General features: G+C 44.8%; 8 protein-coding genes across 8 annotated transcripts, besides 1 other annotated feature; 4 read left to right on the top strand and 4 right to left on the bottom strand.

Annotated features, from left to right (window-relative positions):
* Positions 1–618: part of a repeat region (Identified by RepeatMasker using a combination of RepBase library and repeat library created with RepeatScout) that runs on past the window's edge.
* A 468-nt stretch (positions 619–1,086) lies between these two features.
* UA08_01374 (hypothetical protein) lies at positions 1,087–2,253 on the bottom strand (the record flags this gene model as incomplete). The annotated part of the gene is made up of 4 exons (XM_020261031.1): positions 1,087–1,205; positions 1,261–1,858; positions 1,922–2,074; positions 2,167–2,253. 4 exons carry the CDS (start codon positions 2,251–2,253, stop codon positions 1,087–1,089), a joined length of 957 nt encoding a protein of 318 aa, XP_020123296.1.
* Positions 2,254–3,739: 1,486 nt separating this feature from the next.
* On the top strand, positions 3,740–4,860 carry UA08_01373 (hypothetical protein; the record flags this gene model as incomplete). The annotated part of the gene is made up of 5 exons (XM_020261030.1): positions 3,740–3,805; positions 3,889–4,105; positions 4,168–4,500; positions 4,567–4,692; positions 4,784–4,860. 5 exons carry the CDS (start codon positions 3,740–3,742, stop codon positions 4,858–4,860), a joined length of 819 nt encoding a protein of 272 aa, XP_020123303.1.
* Positions 4,861–4,986: 126 nt separating this feature from the next.
* On the bottom strand, positions 4,987–6,136 carry UA08_01372 (hypothetical protein; the record flags this gene model as incomplete). The annotated part of the gene is made up of 2 exons (XM_020261029.1): positions 4,987–5,905; positions 5,976–6,136. 2 exons carry the CDS (start codon positions 6,134–6,136, stop codon positions 4,987–4,989), a joined length of 1,080 nt encoding a protein of 359 aa, XP_020123302.1.
* Positions 6,137–6,600: 464 nt separating this feature from the next.
* On the bottom strand, positions 6,601–7,659 carry UA08_01371 (hypothetical protein; the record flags this gene model as incomplete). The annotated part of the gene is made up of 2 exons (XM_020261028.1): positions 6,601–7,125; positions 7,201–7,659. 2 exons carry the CDS (start codon positions 7,657–7,659, stop codon positions 6,601–6,603), a joined length of 984 nt encoding a protein of 327 aa, XP_020123301.1.
* Positions 7,660–8,112: 453 nt separating this feature from the next.
* UA08_01370 (hypothetical protein) lies at positions 8,113–9,220 on the top strand (the record flags this gene model as incomplete). Its single annotated transcript, XM_020261027.1, has 3 exons — positions 8,113–8,252; positions 8,325–8,386; positions 8,562–9,220. 3 exons carry the CDS (start codon positions 8,113–8,115, stop codon positions 9,218–9,220), a joined length of 861 nt encoding a protein of 286 aa, XP_020123300.1.
* A 1,143-nt stretch (positions 9,221–10,363) lies between these two features.
* Positions 10,364–11,509, bottom strand: UA08_01369 (hypothetical protein; the record flags this gene model as incomplete). Its single annotated transcript, XM_020261026.1, has 4 exons — positions 10,364–11,036; positions 11,146–11,224; positions 11,295–11,310; positions 11,375–11,509. 4 exons carry the CDS (start codon positions 11,507–11,509, stop codon positions 10,364–10,366), a joined length of 903 nt encoding a protein of 300 aa, XP_020122832.1.
* A 2,100-nt stretch (positions 11,510–13,609) lies between these two features.
* On the top strand, positions 13,610–16,469 carry UA08_01368 (hypothetical protein; the record flags this gene model as incomplete). The annotated part of the gene is made up of 5 exons (XM_020261024.1): positions 13,610–13,754; positions 13,832–14,816; positions 14,882–15,090; positions 15,136–15,218; positions 15,675–16,469. The coding sequence occupies 5 exons, from the start codon at positions 13,610–13,612 to the stop codon at positions 16,467–16,469; spliced, it is 2,217 nt and encodes a 738-aa protein (XP_020122833.1).
* A 2,106-nt stretch (positions 16,470–18,575) lies between these two features.
* On the top strand, positions 18,576–21,613 carry UA08_01367 (hypothetical protein; the record flags this gene model as incomplete). Its single annotated transcript, XM_020261023.1, has 11 exons — positions 18,576–18,753; positions 18,803–19,040; positions 19,143–19,401; positions 19,464–19,968; positions 20,032–20,111; positions 20,168–20,321; positions 20,387–20,664; positions 20,761–20,985; positions 21,105–21,142; positions 21,242–21,363; positions 21,522–21,613. The coding sequence occupies 11 exons, from the start codon at positions 18,576–18,578 to the stop codon at positions 21,611–21,613; spliced, it is 2,169 nt and encodes a 722-aa protein (XP_020122838.1).
* Between the last annotated feature and the right edge of the window lie 203 nt (positions 21,614–21,816).

Genomic DNA, 21,816 nt, shown 5'->3' with positions numbered 1-21,816 from the left:
AGTCTCATCAAAGTTATAGATATCCTCCGATAGGATTCCATACTTGGCTATAGCCTCTCGTACGCGATCAAAATATTCCTCAATTATCTTCGGATCTTCGCATTTAGCACGCTCGTAGTTATATCTTCGTGAAAATCGTGTTTTTAGCTCTGAGCGACGTTTGACTAGGTTATAAACCCAGTTCTCGCCAACTGTTTGATTTCCATGTTGAGAAAGAAGAATATTGGCCATATCTCGTACCATAGAGGGTCGGGGAGGTAATCCTCGCTTATCTAGATCTAATATCCATTTAATAAGCGATTCCTCTTCAAATTGAGTCAATTTATGCCCATTTGCACGTATCTCAGCTTTCATTGGGATACCATTGAGGCGGCGCGAGAGAGTTGTATATGGCACATTATAAGTGCGTGCTGCATGACGAATTGATGATAATTTTCCATTTTTAAAATCGGATATAGCTAATAAGATTCGTCCTTCTTGTTCCTGAGAATTTGATTGATTTTTATTAGGAATTGGTGGCATATTGGCGCGTTGAATATAGAGAGTTGACTCATTTGACGCGCTCGGAGTTGAGTGATCCGCTCGGTGGTGTGATCCGCTCGGGTGTGGATTACGTTAACTAGTTGGTGGAAGTGTAATATTGTTCACCAAAGACCCACTATATGTCGCCCTTTTTTGGCATGGTGGTAGGATAGGTTGCCAAATTTAAAATTCCACCCAATAGAAAATGAGAGATACAGCTGCCATGAAATTTGATTACATATCGGAATACCCAGCTTTTGCACAATGAAGGAAGTTCCGAGATAGTCAGAACGGACATTTAAGCTGATTTATAATGAAAATAATATAACTATAATAATGGTAACCAGGATTTTTTCAACAGGGGGCCGCTTTTTATGAACAATAAATGGCCAACAAAGACACAGAGTTTGGCAACTATCCACAAAACTCAATCTTCTTCGCCGAAGCGTTTCAAGGAAACCAACATCAGATGGCGCTTTAACCTTATGATATCTTCCCGAGGCATGATGATATTAAGCATGAAATCAAGATTTGTCTTCTCATTTCTTTTCGAACGAGAATAGCTCATGCCTCTGTTTCAACGACTCTCGAAGTGATTGTCGGTCTCTCGTTTTGGGAGTCACTCAGATATCTCTCGTCCTTGAACTGCTGCTGTACGAGTTCAAACACCCTTTCTTGGTAGTCTGTAAAGCATATATTAGTAAAAGCCACTTTGAAATATCAAAAGGCATATCCTACAAGCAACCCCACTCTCCTTCTCTGGGTTCAGGATACCCTCCCCGTACACGCCTCTCTCCAAATTGGTTTGCGCCTTCTCGCACAATTCGAAATCTTCAATGGCTACCTGCCTGGTGAACTTGAAGTAGTCCTCAAACTTATCGCCTTCCTCAATATGGTAGTAATCAAACTCCATCCTAGTAACACCGGGGTTCTCGGTTGGACAAACCCTGAACGAACTCATACCGCCGCCGTAGACGTTCAAAGTACAAGTCGGGAAGAAGTATAAGAATAAGCCGTCATCCGGCTTCTTTGGGTCGGCAACATGTTGAGAGAAGTTCTGGTGATTATAAACTGTGTAGAAAGTAGGAGGGTAGTAGACACTGAAAGATGGGTGTGTATACTGGCAATGCAGACATTCCTGATATCCGTCAACCATGGTTTTCCAGTTGAAGTTTCCCTCGTATCGAATGCTTCGTCGATAGGGACGCTTTGTGAAATCAACTCTAGCTAGTAGCTGTTCAAGGTCCCCAAAGAATTCATGAAACGATGGTGCTGAAGAAGACAGCGTTGCAAACAACAATCCTGTCGGCGTCACATGGCTTGGTAGTTCGGCGCCCTAAGGTAATCATCAGAGAACACGTCTTGTGTGTGTTTATGATATGCGCTTCCATGAATGTACCGTGCTGGCATCGAATACTTTCAGGTCCTTTGGGCCTGGAAATTCAGTTGTTGCAGACTCTCGCACTGCATATATCTGCTGCTGTGCGATTTCGTAGCTGACCTTCTCTCCCACCTCAAGAAATCGAACAACGGGTCCGAGTAAATACCATGACTAGATAACGAAGATGCATGTAGTTAGTTTTATTATCTTTTTTCAAATTTCCCAATTGTTCGATCATGCATATTACGCAGACCTGACCTTACCTTCAAAAAAACAGCCCGTCTCTCCAGCTGATATAAAGGCGAACTGCAATACCACGACGCCGGCAATGTTCGAGTCAATTCCGCCATTTCGTTGACTTATAAACTGTTATCCTTAGGAATAAAAATTGGGATATCCTGAACGGTAAAGTTTACAGCATAGGAACCTGCTGATTCTATACCTTTGTTCTCCATACATATTTTTTTCCCGTGCTATTGGCTGGCGTATCTTGTTTCCTTGTTGGGACATTAGATCCCGAAAGCGTAATAAAGCATTGGCATCTTATTTTAGGGAGCTTGTTTTCTGCAGCTAAACCTAAACATTTATCCGATTGTATCCGATTTGCTGTCGAAGATTGTGATTCGTGATAAGACACTGTTTATGCGTTATCTAGGTAGATCGGACATGGCTTCTACGCCAATGCTGATGCACGTACGTAATAACCTGCGATGAAGATTGGCGATATTTTCTCGCTCTTGCATTGAACATGGAGTAAACTTACAATTGATTATGGAAATTGTATACTACTTAGGCATGGAGCAGGCAATTTGGGAGTGCCTCGTGTATCGAGGGATACCTTAACATTTACTAATATTCAACCAACGCCTGGTCATACTTTCATAATCGTGGGAAAGCTCTTGTATTTTCATTTTTAGTTAACTCTGACTGTAACTACTTGAATTTTTCAGTTATCTCCCCTATAAGTACCGTATCAAGACATTAAAGATTCTGCCTAAGAGGAAAAAGTTACCCGATTGGGAAACGTTTTTATTTAGCCCTAACTCGACATCATTCTTTATACGCAACTAGATTTAATCTCGAAACGCCTCAGTTAGCTGCATTTTTAGCGGCGAGACCTAGCAGGGCTTGACACAAAGCTCCCGGACCAGAAACGTGACATGGTAATGTGTCTGATAAGTTCCAATACTATGCTATATATTTAAGCTGCATCCTCCAGTGGTGACATAGATTTGGGCAATTTTGTTGTATTTACGAAAATAAATCACATGGTTTTTACACATAAATATACAATAGATCATGATTGAAGATTCACCCTTCCTCATAGCGAGCGTGGTTGTCACCCTTCTAGGCATCGTTTCTATCTTTCTATTCACCCGATATTTTAGTTGGCTCGGTGGGAACGAGAATGAGTCGACAAAACAGACAACGCAGACAACACAAGAAAGCACATCCGAGCCAGTTGTGACCAAAGAAATCGAATTTCCTGCTGACTGGTTTACCTCGACGGATAATTTCAATCTCGAAACACGAGCCATATTTTCCAAGGTTGATAACCCCCTGTCACTTCCACTCTTGATACTGTTAATACATGGAACGATTGAAAATCGCAACAAAACCAATTTCCAAGACAATATAAAAAACATCAAAACAAAAGAGTTAGCTAACTTATTCGTGGCCTATTCGACGCCCCTTTTCCTGTCGGCACGCAGTCCTGGATTCTTCTTACCCATTCAACACGTTTCTCCAAGCCAGGCGACTACCATACTTTCAACCTGAGCGGGTTTTCTATCTTTCTTATTTTGGGTAAAGATCACAAAATCCGTGCATTTCATAATGTTTGCCGCCATCGAGCGTACACCATCACGCGAAAAGAGTCGGGAAGTAGCGCTGTTCTGGGGTGTAAGTACCATGGATGGAGTTATGATACCAAAGGAAATTTGGTAAAAGCACCCATGTTTGATGGAGTCCCTGGATTTAAAAAGGAAGAAAATTCTCTGTTTGAAATTCCGGTGAGGGTGAGTGCGGGCGCTGGCGCGGTTTTCATTAACTTGGACGCAGCAAGAATGGGGGAGGACGAGACTGATGGTGCAGAGAAGAAAGAGGAGGATCATGTTGACGGCTTCTTGAATATCGAGAAATACAAGAGTCGATGGTTGTGTGGGAGGACCGTGGAAGGTGGCTTCAATTGGAAGCATGCAGGTGAGGAGGAAGCATATCTGGATCTCTCCGAATTGACTGACATCCATACTTGGAATGCAAAGTTGACCCGAAACTCTTCAACATTGGAATTCCTGATATGTCAAAGTCATCTCCGCTAAGATCTTGGTTGGCAAAGAAGCCTACCCACACGATGGCACTAGATCTATTTCCTAACTCGGCGATATACAAAATCCCTGGCGCGGATATATGGTACTCGATTGTTCTGATGCCCGCATCACCGACAAAGACAAACATTCGTTGGGATTTGTATTCCGTGGCAGGTAAACCGAAACCAGCAGTTGAGAAGGCCATTGAATCCCAGATCGAAGGCATGATTAGCATCCGAGCCAAAGAATTTGAAAACCTACCTCGAGTAGTGAACGATGAAAATGAAGGTATGCTCCCACTTATCGTACTATTCTTATTGAGCTATTTCGACTGAGATATGCGCACACGAACAGAAAGTCAATCTCAAATCCTAGTCCAGCTTAAAGCTCATTTGAGAGTCGAGAAGGCCTTGGGAAAGCTTATTACACCTACAATGAACAAAGCCAAGACCAGCGAGAAATTCATACAGGCCGAAATTTGTAGGTTTTGACTCAACATACAAAATCCAGCTTTTGCACTTTTGCATATTTGCTCTTTCTTTTAGTTTTTGTGCTAATCTATGTTTTGCAGTGTGCAAGGAACTGGATTGCCTCAGCAACAACACAGTGAAGGGGGGTAGCAAAGAGCAGAGTATCCTGGCATGGTAATGGAACTTTGTGCTGTTTCAGTGGCAGTTCGATGCTATAACCAATGCGACGTGCTAGCATTGCTGAAGCCAATTTTTGGTCTATATAGATAGCAGTTAATAAATTTTCTGATGCAATCAACACTTCTTAACTAGACGTGGCCGCTTCGAAGGCTTTTCTGTTGACTGGAGTAATCGGCTCTCCCTTGAAGTTGCCGTCCTCACCAACGACAGCGATAATATTCTTCATTGCATTCAACTCAAAATTAATCCTTGTCTCCAGGGCCCCTCCGCCGATATGCGTCGTTAGGGTTACATTTTCCATCTTTGCAAGTTCAGGCGAGACCTGTGGCTCATGGTAATGCACGTCCAGGGCTGCAGCCGAGATATGACCACTCTGCAACGCATCAATCAATGCACTCTCATTGAGTACCTGACCCCTGGCAGTATTGACAATCCTACTACCCGGCTTCATGAGTGCAATCTGTTCCTTTCCTATCAGGTCTTGAGTATGTTTATTGAGCGGCGTATGCAGTGAGATACAGTCGGCTAATTTGAGCAAATCATCCAACGATGAATGATATGTAGCACCCAGCGCCTCTTCCTCTTGCGGAGTAGCACGCACAATATCAAAATAATGAATCTTCATTCCCAATGCCGTCTTAGCCTTGTAAGCCAGCTTTTTACTGATATTTCCGAAACCCACGATACCTAGCACATGGTTCCTGGGATTCCGCGAAATAGTGGCAATCAGTTTGTGCGTGGCATTGAATGTGTCAACATCCGCCGTTCTCGCGGCTAATTGCGAGCGTGTGAAATTTCGAAAGACGCCCAAAACCATGTATAATGCTGTATCAGAGACTGCCTCATCAGATGCCCCAGCTCCGTTGGCGTACCAGATTTTGTGAGAGCCTAGGAGGTCGGTGTCTGCCCAGTTGAAGCCGGCGCCGGCAGAGGCGAATATGCGGACGGATGGTGGGAGTAGGGGGACTAGTACAGAGTCCCACTGGCCCATAAACCCACCAGTTTGAAAGTGTGGTCTGAACAAAGCTGAGAAATTGCCATATCTGGATTATTTGATTAGATCATAGACGTTGGCTGACTGAGACACAGATTTGAGGGAGAAAGAAAACATACTTCTTTGTTTTCAGAGCTTGTATAAACGACTCGCGGTCAGTCTCTGTGGCTTGAATGACATTAAACCGCGAGGAAAACTCGTTATTGTAGAATTCGTGATTGTATTTGATTGCATCGCCGAGGTGAAGCACTGTTGGTTTGCTGGAGCTTGCAGCAGCCATTTTGTCGTGGATATTCTTTTCTCAGATCCTTATGTATCTTTCTGCGTGCTACTCATTATACGTTATAATAAATTTTTTTTTTTTTATATTTAAACATCACGTATGGATATCAAGCTTCCCCAGATATACTTCCTTACCCCTCGCGGAAGTTTATCCGCCCTCGCACGTCGGATGGCCATCGGAGAGAAGACCGTAGTAGATCTATCTAGGGGATACCTGTCTTTTCTATTCTATTTTATTTTTCAAGTAATCACTAGAACAATCGCATTTGATTCTTCTTTCGTATTGTATAATATCATGTATATTCTGGAATTTCTAGTATCTGTATCAGCTTGAGTTTCCTGTACTGGCAATCCTAGCCCTAATTTAACTACAATCATGCGGAATTGATGGGTATAACCATGACAGTAACCATCGAACTTTAAAGTTTTCTGTACAGAATCCCTATATAGGACTTCCTTGACTTATACATCAACCACGTCTGGCAGCGTCTTCTCGTATGATGCCAGCTCCTCCATGGCCTTGACAGCCCATTCTTGCCGATCCTTATTCACAGGAAAATATGGCTTTCGTGGATAATATACCTTCTCATCAATGCCTAAGTCACGACCAATAAAATACCATGCAGCATATTTCGTCAATGCAATGCCTTCCTTGCAGACCTTCTCTGCCTCTGCCACTAGTCCCTGTAGCTTCCGGGCCTCTTCCGTCTTTCCAACTGCCCATAGATTATACAGTCTGGAGGTGGACTTCGGAAACACATTGCCCATGCCTGTGACACAGCCCACGCCTCCCCCAATCAAACAAGGTAGCAGCCAGTCCGACGAGCCGGCATAAACACTAAATTGCTGTGGTGTGTATTGATGGCTGAGGCGTGTGACTTTTCCTGCGTTGCCGCAGGTAAGCTTGGTCCCTATGATGTTAGGATGATGGGCGAGTTCGGACATGACGTCGGAACTGATATCGACACCGTTCGTGACTCCAGGGAACTTTAGATTGTGTAGTGTGGTATATTAGTATGATTCTCACCAGAGATTTCAAAACATTCAAGGCGATATAATTACACTGTAAATAACGACAGGAATTGGACTGAGGTCAGCCACCTCGCGGTAGAAGCTCAAGATGACATCCTTGGTGACGGCTTTGGCCCAGTAACTTGGCGGAAGAAGCAATGCCCACCCAGCTCCAGCTTGAGCAGCATCTTCAGCCAGCTGAATTGACTCGTTAGTGGACTGGCCGCTAATTCCAGCGACGAGAGGATAGTTAAGGACTCCCAGGTCTGTGGCTGCTTTCCGAGCAATGCGGATCAGTTCCTGGCGGTCAGAAGGCGACAACAAGACAGCTTCAGCGTTTGTGCCTGCTAGTACAACTCCGTGTACTCCGCCGCGAATGAGCTGCGTGAAATGCTTGTACGCCGCATCGACATCGATATCCTGGCGGGGAGTGTTCTTGTATAGAGAAACCACGGGCACGTAGACGCCGGGTGGCAGCTGCTTCGATTTCGCTGCAATTGTAGAAGTCATGGTAAATGTAAATATTCCTCAGACTCAACGGAGACTGGTCGAAGGAAAGGCCAAGAAAAAGAAAAAGAAAAGACTGACGACGACGACATAAAAATGATCCTGGGGCAACGGATTTCCCCAAGCGGAAAGGCCAAATGCGGGGAAAGGAGTACAGTACAATAAGCGTCGGAGGGATCCCCGATGGCCAGCATATATACTCACTGCGCGGACACTCTGCCGTGCCCTCGTCGCTTCAACCCCGAGATGCAAGACAGCTGAGCTGCTTTGCTTTGCCGACTCAACTTCCCCACGCCGTTGAAGCGCTATTAACGTTGATGGCTGCCAAAAGACAGCGGCTCCAGGCCGAGTCTCCAGAGCCACGTCGAAGTTCCGAGGGAGAAGTGTCAAGCCATAGCCACACGATTCTTGCCCCCAACACCAGTACGGATCCAGAAAAAGGTTTAACCAATAACAATGGCAATAGCTCCTTGCATAACCACCAGCAGCCGGCCGGTCCACCGATGCCTGCTCGCGGGAGCCAGGCTGACATCGCCGGCGTTTTGCCAGGAATCACACGCAAAATCACAGCATGCGCGGCATGCCGGAAGAACAAGGTTTGTTCCCACTCGCGGTGATGCAGCTAGCTGTGTGATACATATGTCTAATGCTTATTGAAAAATTCTCAGATCAAATGTGATATGCCGCCAAGTGGACCGCCGTGCACTCGCTGTCGGCGGAGATCACTCTCGTGCGTACTGAATCGAAGCTTGCAATCCTTATTGGAAGACACGAAGTAAGCAACGATTTCTATAATCTATTTTTTTCTATGCATCCTTCCTTACAACATAGGCTGAAGACTTTCTACACTGTCAGGAACATAGATAATCTCAAAATAGACATCCAAAACCTGCATCACACTTTAGGAAAAGTTTGCGCCTACCTCAAACTTGAGAACCCTCATAATCTACTGAGCGTTACTGATGGGGAGAATGTTCCTCCAGTCATCCAGGAGAGGACAGCTGACCAGGCTCCAACAACTGAAACTGATGGATGCGAGGTGTCTCCGCCAGAGTCGCCGTCTGCTGCTCATGCTCCTATCGATACATTTCTCGAAATGGCCAAGATGGGACGTGCGCCATCCAGCAGAGATTCGCCACAAAGCAAGAAAAGGATAGAGCTTGAAGATCTGATAAGCAGATCAATATTATCGACGACGGTAGCACAGAGTCTCTTAGACCGTTACTTTACAAGACTAGACCATTATATCTACGGTTTTGCAGGAGGACATTACGATTTGCAAAAGCTGCGGCAGAATTCCCCGGTATTACTAGCTGCTATCTGTACGGTATCTGCACTTCATGATCCGCAAGACGCGCGGTTGTACGAAATTTGCAATCGGGAGCTCCGTCAGCTTGTTTCGCGGTCTATGTTCGAGAAGCGCGATATAAACTACATTCGCGCGCTATGTATATCATCATTTTGGCTAGCTGATGCATCACGCATTCTATCTAGCGATGCCATACGTCGTGCAGCAGATGTGCGTCTCCATTGCCTGACAGAGTGCCACCAGCAGCTGGCTTGAATGTACCCGATGTGAAAATGACCGATCGCCTTCGGCTATGGTATTTGCTCTTCATATGTGATCAACATCTTTCCATTCTTCACAACCGAGACGCTCTGCTGAGAGGCGATAAAGCCGTGACTGTCGATTGGGAGTCTTACATTCATCACCCAGACACAACGCAGGATGACATACGTATTTTGTCCCAAGTCTCCTTGCTACTGATCATGAGCGAAATTCGAGATACACTAGGTTACGATTACGAAACCCAAGTACCACAGATCCTTTTCAGTCAGATTAACAATTATTCTCGACGACTTGACCGTTGGTTCAATAAATTTTCGGTCCTTTTTCAACCCAATCAACAGATCGCCAACTTTCCAAGAAAGGGCCTCGAGCTGCACTATCAGTTTAGCAAACTATATCTTGGCCATTATGTCTTTCGTCACCTCAACGGCCAGCCTGTACCATCGCATTGCTTGACTGCAGCAGTGGCAGCCCATGACGCAGCGGCCTCCATTTTCGACATGATACTAAACGATACGACACTCCATACCAGTTTAGTTGGCATGCCGCATTACTTCCACATAATGATTGCTTTTGCGGGGAACTTTCTGCTAGAGGTTTGTAAGAATCACCACGACCAGCTCGGCATACAGATTCAGAACGATTTTGCTCTCGTCGAGAAAGTGCTAGGAGTTCTTCAGACAATTCCCTGCATAACCCAACATCCCATACATCGGATGAAAATCGGATTGGGGCGGAAGCTCTATGACTGCGTGTCGAGTACCGGGCTATCAGTTGAGAGCATTCGACCTTATGTCTACGCATATGGCTCTATACCTAAACAACCGCTTATGCATACCGAGACTGGAGGTGGAGTCAGCGGGATGACAGCTTCGACCGGGATACAGAATAATCAGCCGGATTATTCTGTCATCAGCGATCAGTCATTATCTCAGATATTAGCGGCTCAAACGACTCCAGATGAACTCTTTCTGTTTCCGGATCTAAATTTCGGTTTTGCAGATATGTCTGGCATGATAGGGATGGAGTAATCAATGTCGTTTCTAGAAGATTGTTATGTCTATATCTCAATGTGTAATAGGTATATTGGGAATGTGCTCTTGTATTCTTGTGTATAAATCTTAAAATAAACCACCTTTAATCCTCCAGATCAACTTGTGCATCATCGTGGAATATTACTGTTCCCCAATCAGGTTTGTTGAACCTCTTCCCCTTCGGCCTGGCTAACTCATCGATCCTCGCCATCTCCTCTTCAGATAACACAACGTTGCCATTCAAATTCTGCTTGATGCGGACTGGATTCACACTCTTCGGAATCACACTCCACCCTTTCTGAACGCCCCAACTCAGCATGACATTACCCGTGCCTGTTCCTCTTTTCTCGGCAATGTCTTTAATTGCACTCAATTGATGTAGAGTCTTCCCGCTCGCTGCACCTCCAAGGGGACCAAAGGCAGTTTGATGAATCCCCTTAGCCTGGCAGAAGGCATGCAATCTATCCTGCGGCAATAAAGGTTGAATTTCGGTCTGGTTGACTGCCGGCACAACCTTGGCTGTTTGGAGCAGCTTCTCTAGGTTGACGGTAGAGAAATTCGCTACACCGATAGCTCTCACTTTCCCGGTTGATAAAAGGGCCTCCATTTCTCGCCATGTATCTTTAAAGTCCCATCCAGTGGAGTGAATTTTGCGGTTCTCTTTGCCATATTTCTCATCTGTTGTAGGATCCAGTGTTACAGGCCAGTGCATTAGATATAGGTCCACGTAGTCAAGACACAGGTCTGATAGCGACTTGTCAAGTGCTACGGTAACCCTACGATGATCAGAGGACCATCTAGTTATTTTCGAAAAAATGCAGTCAGAATCGCAACAAAACTAAGCCGAATGTATAGGAGCAGGTTGGAGCAAGAATGTGTACTAACAGTTTTGTGGTAACAAAATACTCCGAGCGAGGCACTTTCGTCCTTTTGAATACCTCGCCTATCTCAGCTTCATTGTAGTCTATGCATGCGTTGATTCATTACGGACAGTTAGCATAACCATTGGCAAACGTAAACTTTCATTAACATACACAATGGTGCGCAATCCTAAAAAGACACATAACGTCAGCCCTCGAATGATATACAAAACAAGGCTCAATTGCACACATACGAAATGCCTATAACCAGCGTCAAAGGCAGCTTCAACAGCTGCAGCTACTTCACCTGGAGGAGACTTCCACGTCCCAAATCCTATTGCAGGAATTTTAGCACCGGTGTTGAGGGTGAATGTATGGACCGCTGTCATTTTGAATGAATCTGTCGAGAGTTGCTTTAGCCTTATACCTTTTTTTCCCGTTGAAGAAATACAGCTGACGAAATACTTGTTAATGCTCCTTTATAAATCAGCTACTTAGTTCATGTGGGAAACATATAGATTAGAATGAAACTGTAAGTAATAACCAAGGCACCGAACAATAGCCAGTGAAAGCTCGGGAAGAACGCCGTTATCGAATATGATCACCACATTCTGTCGACTGCCATGTACTTCTGACTGGATCTCTAGGAACACTTATACGGCGCGTTTGGATGGATTTAATTTTCTTTTTTCCAATTCATAAATTTTGGGCGCGAATAACAAATAAGTACGTTGAAGGGCGTAGTTGTTCCTGAAACGGGAATTAGGGTTATAGGAACACGATCAATTAATGTGAACCTGAGTTAGTGTACAATATTGATTTTTAGCTACATAGTTGAATATTATCTTATATGGTTCTGAACGATTGAACATGAATTCATAAGGAATGCTATGTATAGAGTAACTACGGCTTCTTAGGAAAATAATGTTCTAGAAACTCTGTCACCGTCTTCACCAGGTCTCCATCTTAAAACCAAGCTCAATAGCTCGCACAATTTCAAAATCAGCCGGCTAGGGGCTCACAGTTTTCTCAATTGAGGTATACCTGTATGGAACCCACTCAGCCAGTTTTCGGGCCTTTTCTGCACCAACGTGGAGCAATGTATCAAACTTTCCCTGTATTGTGTGATACCTGGTAGATTGATGAACCTCGCATAACAACCCTACTTAATGCTTTCGTGGGGATAATCCTGGTAATAGCCAGGTTCCTTTTTACCGTTCTAGTCGGGCATGCCCAGATCTCTAATGAATTCAGCACCGGCAACTTACTCTCCCCCTCCACAATTCAACGGTTCGGGCGATAATCCCTAAACAGAAGCGCCCCAGAAGGCATTAGCCGACGAGACGATAATTGCTAGCAAGCGTACGATTCGCCCATCAAGAATCCTCCTCCCAAAGTAATATTTAAGCAGTGTTTCGGCATTTATTTTCGTGCACTCTAGGAAGATTGCGGTAAGGGTATTGTAACTTCAGTCGCTTTCTCCCGTTGTTTTTGGTCTACTGGGTCAAATTCTGCAAGGCTCAATGGGAATATCACTCGAATCCCAGGCCTTAAATCACGCAAAGTCTCTATCACGTAGTGCATTGAACCGGCATTGACATTTAGTCCTAGTTTAAGGTCTGCCTGTGCGGCACCGGACATGAGTGCAAAAGGTAGACATGAGTAAAAGCCCTCGATGAACATGATTCCTGGCAAATTGACAGCGAAGTAATGTTGGCAGCGGGACAGGGTTTGATAGAAACAGCTGCCAGAAGATGGTACAGGTGGCTTGTTCACATTCATTAGTGTAAGCGACGAGATAGAAAGATCTGGTACCAGCTCCCTGACGAAAAATTGGCCGATGAAGCTCCCTGCACCAGTGGTGAGACTTGTCATGCCCATCCATCATCAGCAATTGCTGGAACAAGGTTCTGATACTGTATAGATAACTGCCTGATACCTAGGTATCGGTTAGGTAATTCAACCTGATCATATTGTATTAAGAGGAAATAGTTAAGTCCAATGCAACCGGTGTAGACTTGCCTACAGAGATTGAAAAAGTGTTTCCTTTGGTGATCCGACATTGAATGCAATTATATTTACGAACTGGATACATCGCACACTCTTTTTCACGCGCAGATAAGCAAAATATGGTTATAATCAGCACTATTTCCCAGTTGGGTAATCATTGCCCCATCAGACATTCTCCGACTTCTTGCGGACACCTTGCCGAGCTTCACCCCTCGGAAAAGTGCCCGGCATCCACACGCACTGAATGGGTTTATGCAATTCCACGACGGAGCTGCATCTCGTAGCATGTTTATCCTACGAAAGGGGCTTCGGAAAGCACATCCAAGTCCGATTCGCTGGAGCCAGAGGTGATAGTCTACATACAATTTATTGCACTATCTTTACTTCCGATCTAAAATTCAACATCAAGATTCTGTTTATTCGTCCTTATAGGACTGGATTTGGTACACATTTGCATCCGGGTGCTCCTAAGGAAGAAAATGGGGGACGTGGTCTCGGATAAGTCCATCATCTCTTGGAACGAGCTCCGAAGACACTGTACGACCGGAGACTGCTGGATTATTGTTCATTCCAAGGTGTATAATGTTACTGAGTTTCTTGGAGACCATCCCGGTGGAGCAGCAAGTAAGTCTTCAATATCATATGATCAGATTATATGCTTCTAGCCAGCAGCGAGTGCAATAGGACTGACATTACCCTAGTCATCCTGAAATATGCCGGTTCGGATGCAACACAAGCATATAATGAAGTTCATGCACCAGGGCTTATAGACGAGGCGTTATCTCAAAGACACTTTAAAGGCCATATTGACCCACTTAGTCTGCCAAAGAAAGAGGAGACAGTAACGATGCAAACTACTCAAGAAGCTAAAAAGAATCTGGTTGAAGAGAAATCCATCCCGGACATTCCGCATCTACATACGCTGCTTTCTGTAGCAGACTTTGAAGCTGTCGCCCAAAAGAAATTCACTGGAAAAACCTTTGCTTTCTACTCATCAGCGGCCACAGATCTCATTTCGCATCGTGATAACCTAGAAAGTTTCCGGAATTTACTATTAAGGCCGCGCGTGCTCCGCAATGTAAAGGATGTCTCGATATCTCGTCGCATCCTGGGCTATGAGAGCAGCGCCCCTTTCTTTGTTAGTCCCGCAGCAATGGCTAAGTTAGCCCATCCAGACGGTGAATTGGCGATTGCGCGAGCTTGTGCAGAGGACAACGTCATTCAAATTATTTCGACTAATGCCTCATATCCTCTCCAAGACATTGTTGCCGCTGGGCGTCCCGGCCAGACATTCTTCTTGCAGCTTTATGTCAACTCTGAGCGCCGAAAGACAGAGCAATTACTCATCAAGGCCCGCAAGTTGGGAATAAGAGCCATTTTTGTGACGGTCGACGCGCCCATTCCTGGAAAGCGAGAAGCCGATGAGCGCATCTCGGCGGAGAAATTTGTCTCTGCAATGAGCGGTGCGATAGCTATCAACGACAAGAAAGGGGGTGGACTGGGCCGAGTCATGGCTCAGTATATCGATTCATCTTTGAATTGGGAGGATCTGACTTGGATCAGGAGGGTTTCGGGCCTACCAATCGTCTTGAAAGGTGTACAGACAGCTGCGGATGCGAAACTAGCAGCTCAGCATGGCTGTGAAGGAATTTTGTTGAGCAACCATGGAGGAAGATCATTGGATACGTGAGCACACTCAGAACTGGGCGTGTTAGTCTTGCCATATGGATTGTGCTAATGAATGGGTACAGAGTGCAACCAGCGATATTAACACTGATGGAAATCCACAAGGAATGCCCGGAAATCTTGAACAAGCTGGAAATATATGTCGACGGAGGTATCCGACGAGGAACAGACATCTTAAAGGCGCTGGCATTAGGGGCAACGGCTGTCGGCGTTGGTCGGCCATACCTGTACTCGCTGGCCTATGGACAGGAAGGCGTCCAGCACTTAACTGAAAGTATGTTAATTAAAGTAAACACATATGCAAAGTATGGGCTGACAGGTAGTGAAGTTCTCAAAGATGAGCTTGTATCCACGCTGAAGCTCAGTGGGATCACAGATGCCAATCAAGCCCATCCGGGGATGGTAAACACAACCAGATTGGAACATCTAATCAGAACGGGAGGAGAGAAACATCCCTGGATTAGGTGGGAGCCAAGGGCGAGGATGTAATTCATTTAAATGACATTTAAATGTTGAAGGTTCTATACTGTTGCTTCAGACTATGCCGCAGATGTTCTGTTTCAGCTTAGAGGAGGTTCTCAACTCATGACGTAGCTTGTCTATCTTTAATATCTCTGTTCACTCAATCCTATAGATGTCCCCCCTCCCTTACCTCCTGGCTTGTGCCAGGATTTACTGCAGTACTGCAAACAATATTGGTTATATTTTTACCAATGTATATGTAACGTCGGGACACCCAGGGCTTGAGGGCGGGGCTATAAGTCGAAAGACATCATCGACTGCGCTCAACGTCATCAGCAGCATCTCAACAGCATTCCGTTAACTTATTCTCTGGCTACTATATGGAAACACGCATAGAATACGATAACAGAGAATGATTATTCTTTCTATAATATGTCTCTACTCGTTCGTATGGCTCATAAACTACGCCAGAAGCAAAAAGGGCCCAGTTTCTTAGAAATTCTTTACGAATGGATGCAAGGTCAAAAGAACATTAACAAAATACTTGACGGATGGAACAAGAAACATGGACCTATCGTGCATGCCAGAACTGGTGCAAAAACATTCAATATCTTGTACACGCGCCAGGCAGCGCACGATCTCCTGGAGAAAAGGGCTGCGATATATAGCTCACGAGCCCCTTCGATATTTCTCGATAAATACTTACACAACGGGCTAGCATCTGCGTTCATGCCGCATGGGACTAAATGGAGGCTACATCGACGACTGCACTCAAACTTTCTCAATATCAAAGTTTCCAAAGCGTATCAAAGCCTGCAGGATATTAAAAGCAGATATGTAATGCGTGGACTGCTTTCGTCAAATGACTATGCTGGCTTGTTTTATCGATATACGTCGAGCATTATGTTTGCGCTTACGTATGGAGGCGGAATGATGGAAATGGATGACGACGGCAATGCGAATGAACACCACCACAATCACAGCAGGCTACATCAGATAAACGAAATGGCTACATTCATTCTCCAGAATGCCTCTGCAGGCCCATTATTGCTTGATATTCTCCCTATCCTCGACTACTTGCCGGTAAATATGTGTATGACATGGCGGGACAAAGCTCGTGAACTTCATGAACAACCTACAAAAGCGTATATTGAATGTGCCAGCGCTGCCCTCGGGCCTGATCATTGCTGAAATTGGAGTGTCGAAGCAAATACACAAAGAATAAAAGGGAACTACACAGGACTTTCATGGGAAGAAATATGCTATTCAATTGGTGAACTCTACATGGCTGGCATTCACACCACGAAAATGGTCCTAGACCTCTTCGTGAAAGCCTGTGCTAACCACCCCAACGTAGTCAAAAAGGCCCAACAAGAGCTCGACTTGGTTGTCGGGTCCGGAAGACTGCCATTCTTTAGTGACATGCATAATCTTCCGTACATCAATGCCTTCATTTCAGAGCTTCTTCGTCGCCAACCAATCTCTCCACTCGGCGTTCCGTACATGGTAACCCAAGACGACACATACATGGGCCATCGAATCCCTGCAGGCTCGGTTGTGATTGCTAACCAGTTGGCAATGAACATGAATGAGATTATTTTCAGAAATCCGGATGCTTTCGATCCCGATAGATATAGATATATACAGAATCCCGAGCCCCCCCCCCTCCAGCCACGTTTGGATTTGGTCGCCGACAATGCCCAGGGTATCACATTGCACGTGCCAAGCTTTTTATTGTCATCTCGCGTGTGCTATGGGGATACGACATCAAGCCTGCGGAGAACAATACAGACAGTAAAGGTATTTCTTCGCCAGAGAAAGTTTCGATTCGCATTAGGAGTGCTGAAAAGAGGTATGCTATTGAAAATTAGTGTGCCAATGCCGGAGATGACAGACAAGTATTCCCTAAGTAGTTCCGAGTAACTGCTGTGATACGAAAGGCAGTCTCGAATACCGCTTACGTTTCTCATTCTTCATATTTCTGCGACGGCCGTATTCAATCATTTACAATTTTTACAATGGTCGTCGTTATTCAATTTGTTGACCGAGTATCTCCCTTTCCTTTTCTTTGCTTTCCTTTCTTTCTTTCTTCTTTTCTTTTTTCTTTCTTTCTTTTTTTCTTTTTTCTTTCTTTCTTTCTTTTCTTTAATTCTTTCCGCTTCGTTAAATTGTAAAATTGTAGACATTGCACCCTTACGGCCAAGTATACAATCCATGCGTCTTCTAATTTAATGCACATCCAACGTGCATGGGAGTAAAAGGCATTATGAAGCCGTTAGGCGTCGTAATAGTAAGCGAAATTGATTCTTAAACCCTCAGGCCCCTAGAGCTTTCACATGATAGTCCAATAGTAGTTAGTAATAAGTTGCCATCACTGATCATTGGCAAGTCTTGTCGTTTCATTGGCTTACATACCGCAGCGCCGCCGGAGGCCAGCCGGGGACACTTTTGATTGTTTTAATGAAGGATTTCCTAGGGGGCGGCCATAGAATAGTAATTCTCTTTCTCCAGAAAGAACTTATTCTTAGGCGTATGTTACATTGTTTAGTGTCTGGGCAATGCTATTCCGCAAATGCAGCTGGAAGTATATCCAAAAGATACATATAAAGTTGCCTTCTAAACTCGTAAGAAAATCATTTTTCCTTCTTTTAAGTGTGTATCTAGAGCTAACTACAAAGTTTTAGCAGCATTAAAGGTCGTAATGTTTGGGCTGTGTCGCTATATCTCCGATCCTTACCCATATTGCCGTTTTGGGCAATTCACGAGGGCAAGAAAAAACCGCCCCACATCATTCGCCGAGGCTGGTCGCCGACAGTTTTCAGCCGTCCCATGGCCCCTTGCTTCGTACTTATCCGCCAGGAGACAAGATGTTATTGGATTCAGAAGCACGGGGTGTTGAGACTAAAATGGGATCTCCGGCACGGATCGCGCGGGCAGAGTGCGCCGGTGTTGTAGCGTTGCTTGCAGGGTTAATGACTCGGCTGAAAACGCCGTCTACTTCTGTAGCGAATACATGAAGAGTACGGGTCTAGGGTACGTGTTCTCGTTGATAAGGGTGCATATATATATGGAGTATGTTAACCAATAAATTTAGATTTAGCAAGTCCTCTTCCTAGATTATTGCGACATTTTTTTTTTTCTTTTTTTTTTTTTTTTTACCCTTTTATTGGTACACAGCGTGGTAGGCCAACGAGAGCAACGCCTCTCAAATCTTGGGGTATAAAATTAGAAGATAAAAGGGGGGCGGGTGTTCTGGTTTTTTTTTTTTTTTTTTTTTTTTTTTTTTTTGCCATTGCAATGGACGTAGAAGCAGCCGACACTATTGATATCGAGGGAAACAAAAACGAACAGGGCTTTCTCCTCAACGAGACAGTTCATAAATTCTCATGGCAACAACTTAACGTTACGGTCAAAGACCGTCAAACCAAGAAGGCGAAGGATCTCCTCTGTGACGTTGACGGCAATGTTGAACAAGGTATATATGTCAATTTGACATTCCACTATTCTGAGCTAACGGCAAGCAGGAGAGCTCATGGCACTTATGGGCCCATCTGGCTGTGGAAAGACAACCTTGTTGAACCTGCTTGCTCGCCGTAACAGCTCAAGTGCCAAAGTGTCGGGACTTACCATGGTCGACAGTCTCGGAATTGACAACGCCTCTTTTAAACGGATCAGTTCCTACGTGGAACAGGAGGATACGCTCATTGGATCCCTGACTGTAGAAGAAACGCTTAAATTTAGCGCTCAGCTTTCACTGCCTAGGTAAGTAAAACATACACCTAATTGCTGTAGGTATTTCAGTACCGCCAAGGAAGGAACACCATTGAAGATATAAGACAAACCCTAATTACGCATTTGATGCAGTTCCATTTCCAAACCTCAACGCAATGAGAGGGTGCAGCTCCTACTCAAAGCCTTTGGTATCCAAGAGCAGGCAAAAACTATTATCGGCACGCCCATCCAGAAAGGAATCAGTGGAGGACAAAAGCGTCGAGTTAGCGTGGCAAGTCAACTGATAACCTCGCCCAAGATACTTTTCATGGACGAGCCAACCAGCGGCTTAGACTCCTCTGCGAGCTATGAGATTATCTCATATCTTAAGATGGTGGCTAAAAAAAACAATGTACGCCCATTAATGATTCCTTGGGCAGTCAATGTCCTGCTAATGAATACTTACCTTTGTAGCTCATCGTTATAGCTAGCATCCACCAACCGTCCACAGCAACATTCCAGCTGTTTGACAAATTGCTTCTTCTTTCCAAGGGAAGAACGTGCTATTTCGGTCGGACTGCAGATCTTGGGAATTACTTCAGCAGCATTGGGTATCCGTTCCCAATCAACAATAACCCCGCAGAGTACTTGTTGGATCTTGTCAGCACTGACTTTGCTCACGATGAGGAAGCCATATTCCATGGGGGAAACGAACAACGAAAGTCTTTTGTGACTGCAACAGAGCGTCTCGAACATATTCAAAAATGCTGGAAGATGTCATCACAAGCCCAATCAATTCATTCGGACACAACAGAATCCGTCAAGGAAACCCGTACCCTTGAAAAGAACTCGTCATCGGCAAACGTGTCAACTACACGCCCGACATGGTATCAAATTGTTTTCTCTCTACTTCATCGGTCTTTGATCAAAAGCAACCGTGACGTCGTGGCATACGGAATTCGCATTGCCATGTACCTTGGTGAGTTCATTCAGTTGATATTATCCCAGAACTTCCAATGACCTGATGCTATTCAATGTACAGGACTCGCCATTATGATGGGAACGGTCTGGCTGCGCTTGGATACATCTCAGGAAGATATACAGCCTTTTATTAATGCTATTGTACGTGACCGCGGGTAGAGATAAGAATCAGATTTTTGGTAATTGACAACAAGTAGTTCTTTGGCTCGGCTTTCATGTCATTCATGGCGATTGCATATGTGCCAGCTTATCTCGAGGACCGCTCTACATTTATCAAAGAACGTGCAAATGGGCTTTATGGGGCGACTCCATTCATTCTGTCCAATTTCCTAATTGGGTTGCCCTATCTCTGTGAGCATGCCCCCATATCATCAGAAACGATGATGAAAGGAAGGAGCTGACTCTACCAATACCAGTCCTAATTTCACTACTTTTCTCGATCGTCGCCTACTGGCTATCAAATTTCGAGCCCAGTGCTGTGGCGTTTTTCACCTGGGTGATGTGGCTGTTTCTCGACCTTGTGGCTGCCGAGTCGCTCGTGGTATTCATGTCGTCGACTGTCCCCAACTTTGTTGTTGCTCTCGCCCTCGTCGCCTTTGCAAATGGGTTATGGATGAGCGTCGGTGGATTCTTGGTGTCACCCACGATTCTAAATCCGTTTTGGAAATATGTCTTTCATTATATTGATTATCAGGTAAATCTTTCTCCATCTTGGTACTGTCTTGCAATTTCGTCTTCTTTTGTAGCATAGCTCATGTAACTGACGGATTGAATTTTTATTTCAACACAGGCATATGTCTTCCAGGGCATGATGGTAAATGAATTCTCCCGACGCAATTATTCCTGCGGATCTTCCTGCCAGTGCATGTATCAGACCGACTTGGCAGCACAGTGTAAGATACGCGGATCCGGTGTCCTGCAGCAATATGGATACGGTGAAGACCGCGAAGGGGAGTGGGTTGGTATCCTGATTGCAATCATTGCTGCCTATCGAGTTATGGCTTGGATTGTTTTGGTATTGCGAAGGAGTTAGGGCTACGGCATAGGGTTCCGACTATGTAACCTGCACCAACACACAGCAATACAAATGAAACGTTTCTAAGTAAGCTATTATGCTGCTATGTCATAAAATAGGTAACACGACAGGCCAAATTCGCGCGACGACCGACATTGTACGACATTTAACGACGTAGTGAAACATCCATCTGTTTCATTTTTCCCTATTGGTTGACTTGAGATGATGTACATATACACTATGTAAACATCTAAAGTCCATATTCAGGCAAGAGTGACAGTCATACTTCAAAATCCGTATCAAATGGCAACGCCGTTCGATGGTCCCCGACTGATCATCGTCTCAAGCACGCCGACGAACGAAATCTAGACCCAGCCTGTAATCCGCGTCTATGGAGGCCGAGTTGTTTCATAAATTGCCCATGTCGGGTCGGCAATCAAACACGTATTTCGGTGAGCAGGTATTATATATATACCTTCAAAATCGGCGTATAGAGTGGGAGTTCAAACTTTAGCCTATATATATATATATACCAGTTGGATTTAGCCGGACTTCAAATCTGCGTGTCATTGAAGTACCCCGAGAAGTACGCGATTCTTTCTTATCCTTCACACTCAACTTTGCTTAAAGCATCGTTATATCTGAATAAACTGAGTCCCCATTACGCTGCCTGGGCCGATGCTTCTGGGGCTGGATCTACTACACGGAGATTGGCTGTCTTTTTGCTATATCTAGTAGATAGGCACCTACCTACCTTGGCGCCGGAGGTCAAGCAACATGAACTGAAGATTACTTGGCTGATTGATGAATTCAAATATCAAGTGGCTATGC

This window comes from Talaromyces atroroseus (genome assembly GCF_001907595.1).
Source record: "Talaromyces atroroseus strain IBT 11181 chromosome Unknown scaffold_1, whole genome shotgun sequence".
Taxonomy (NCBI): domain Eukaryota; kingdom Fungi; phylum Ascomycota; class Eurotiomycetes; order Eurotiales; family Trichocomaceae; genus Talaromyces; species Talaromyces atroroseus.
This window is presented reverse-complemented; position numbering and strand designations above follow the sequence as displayed.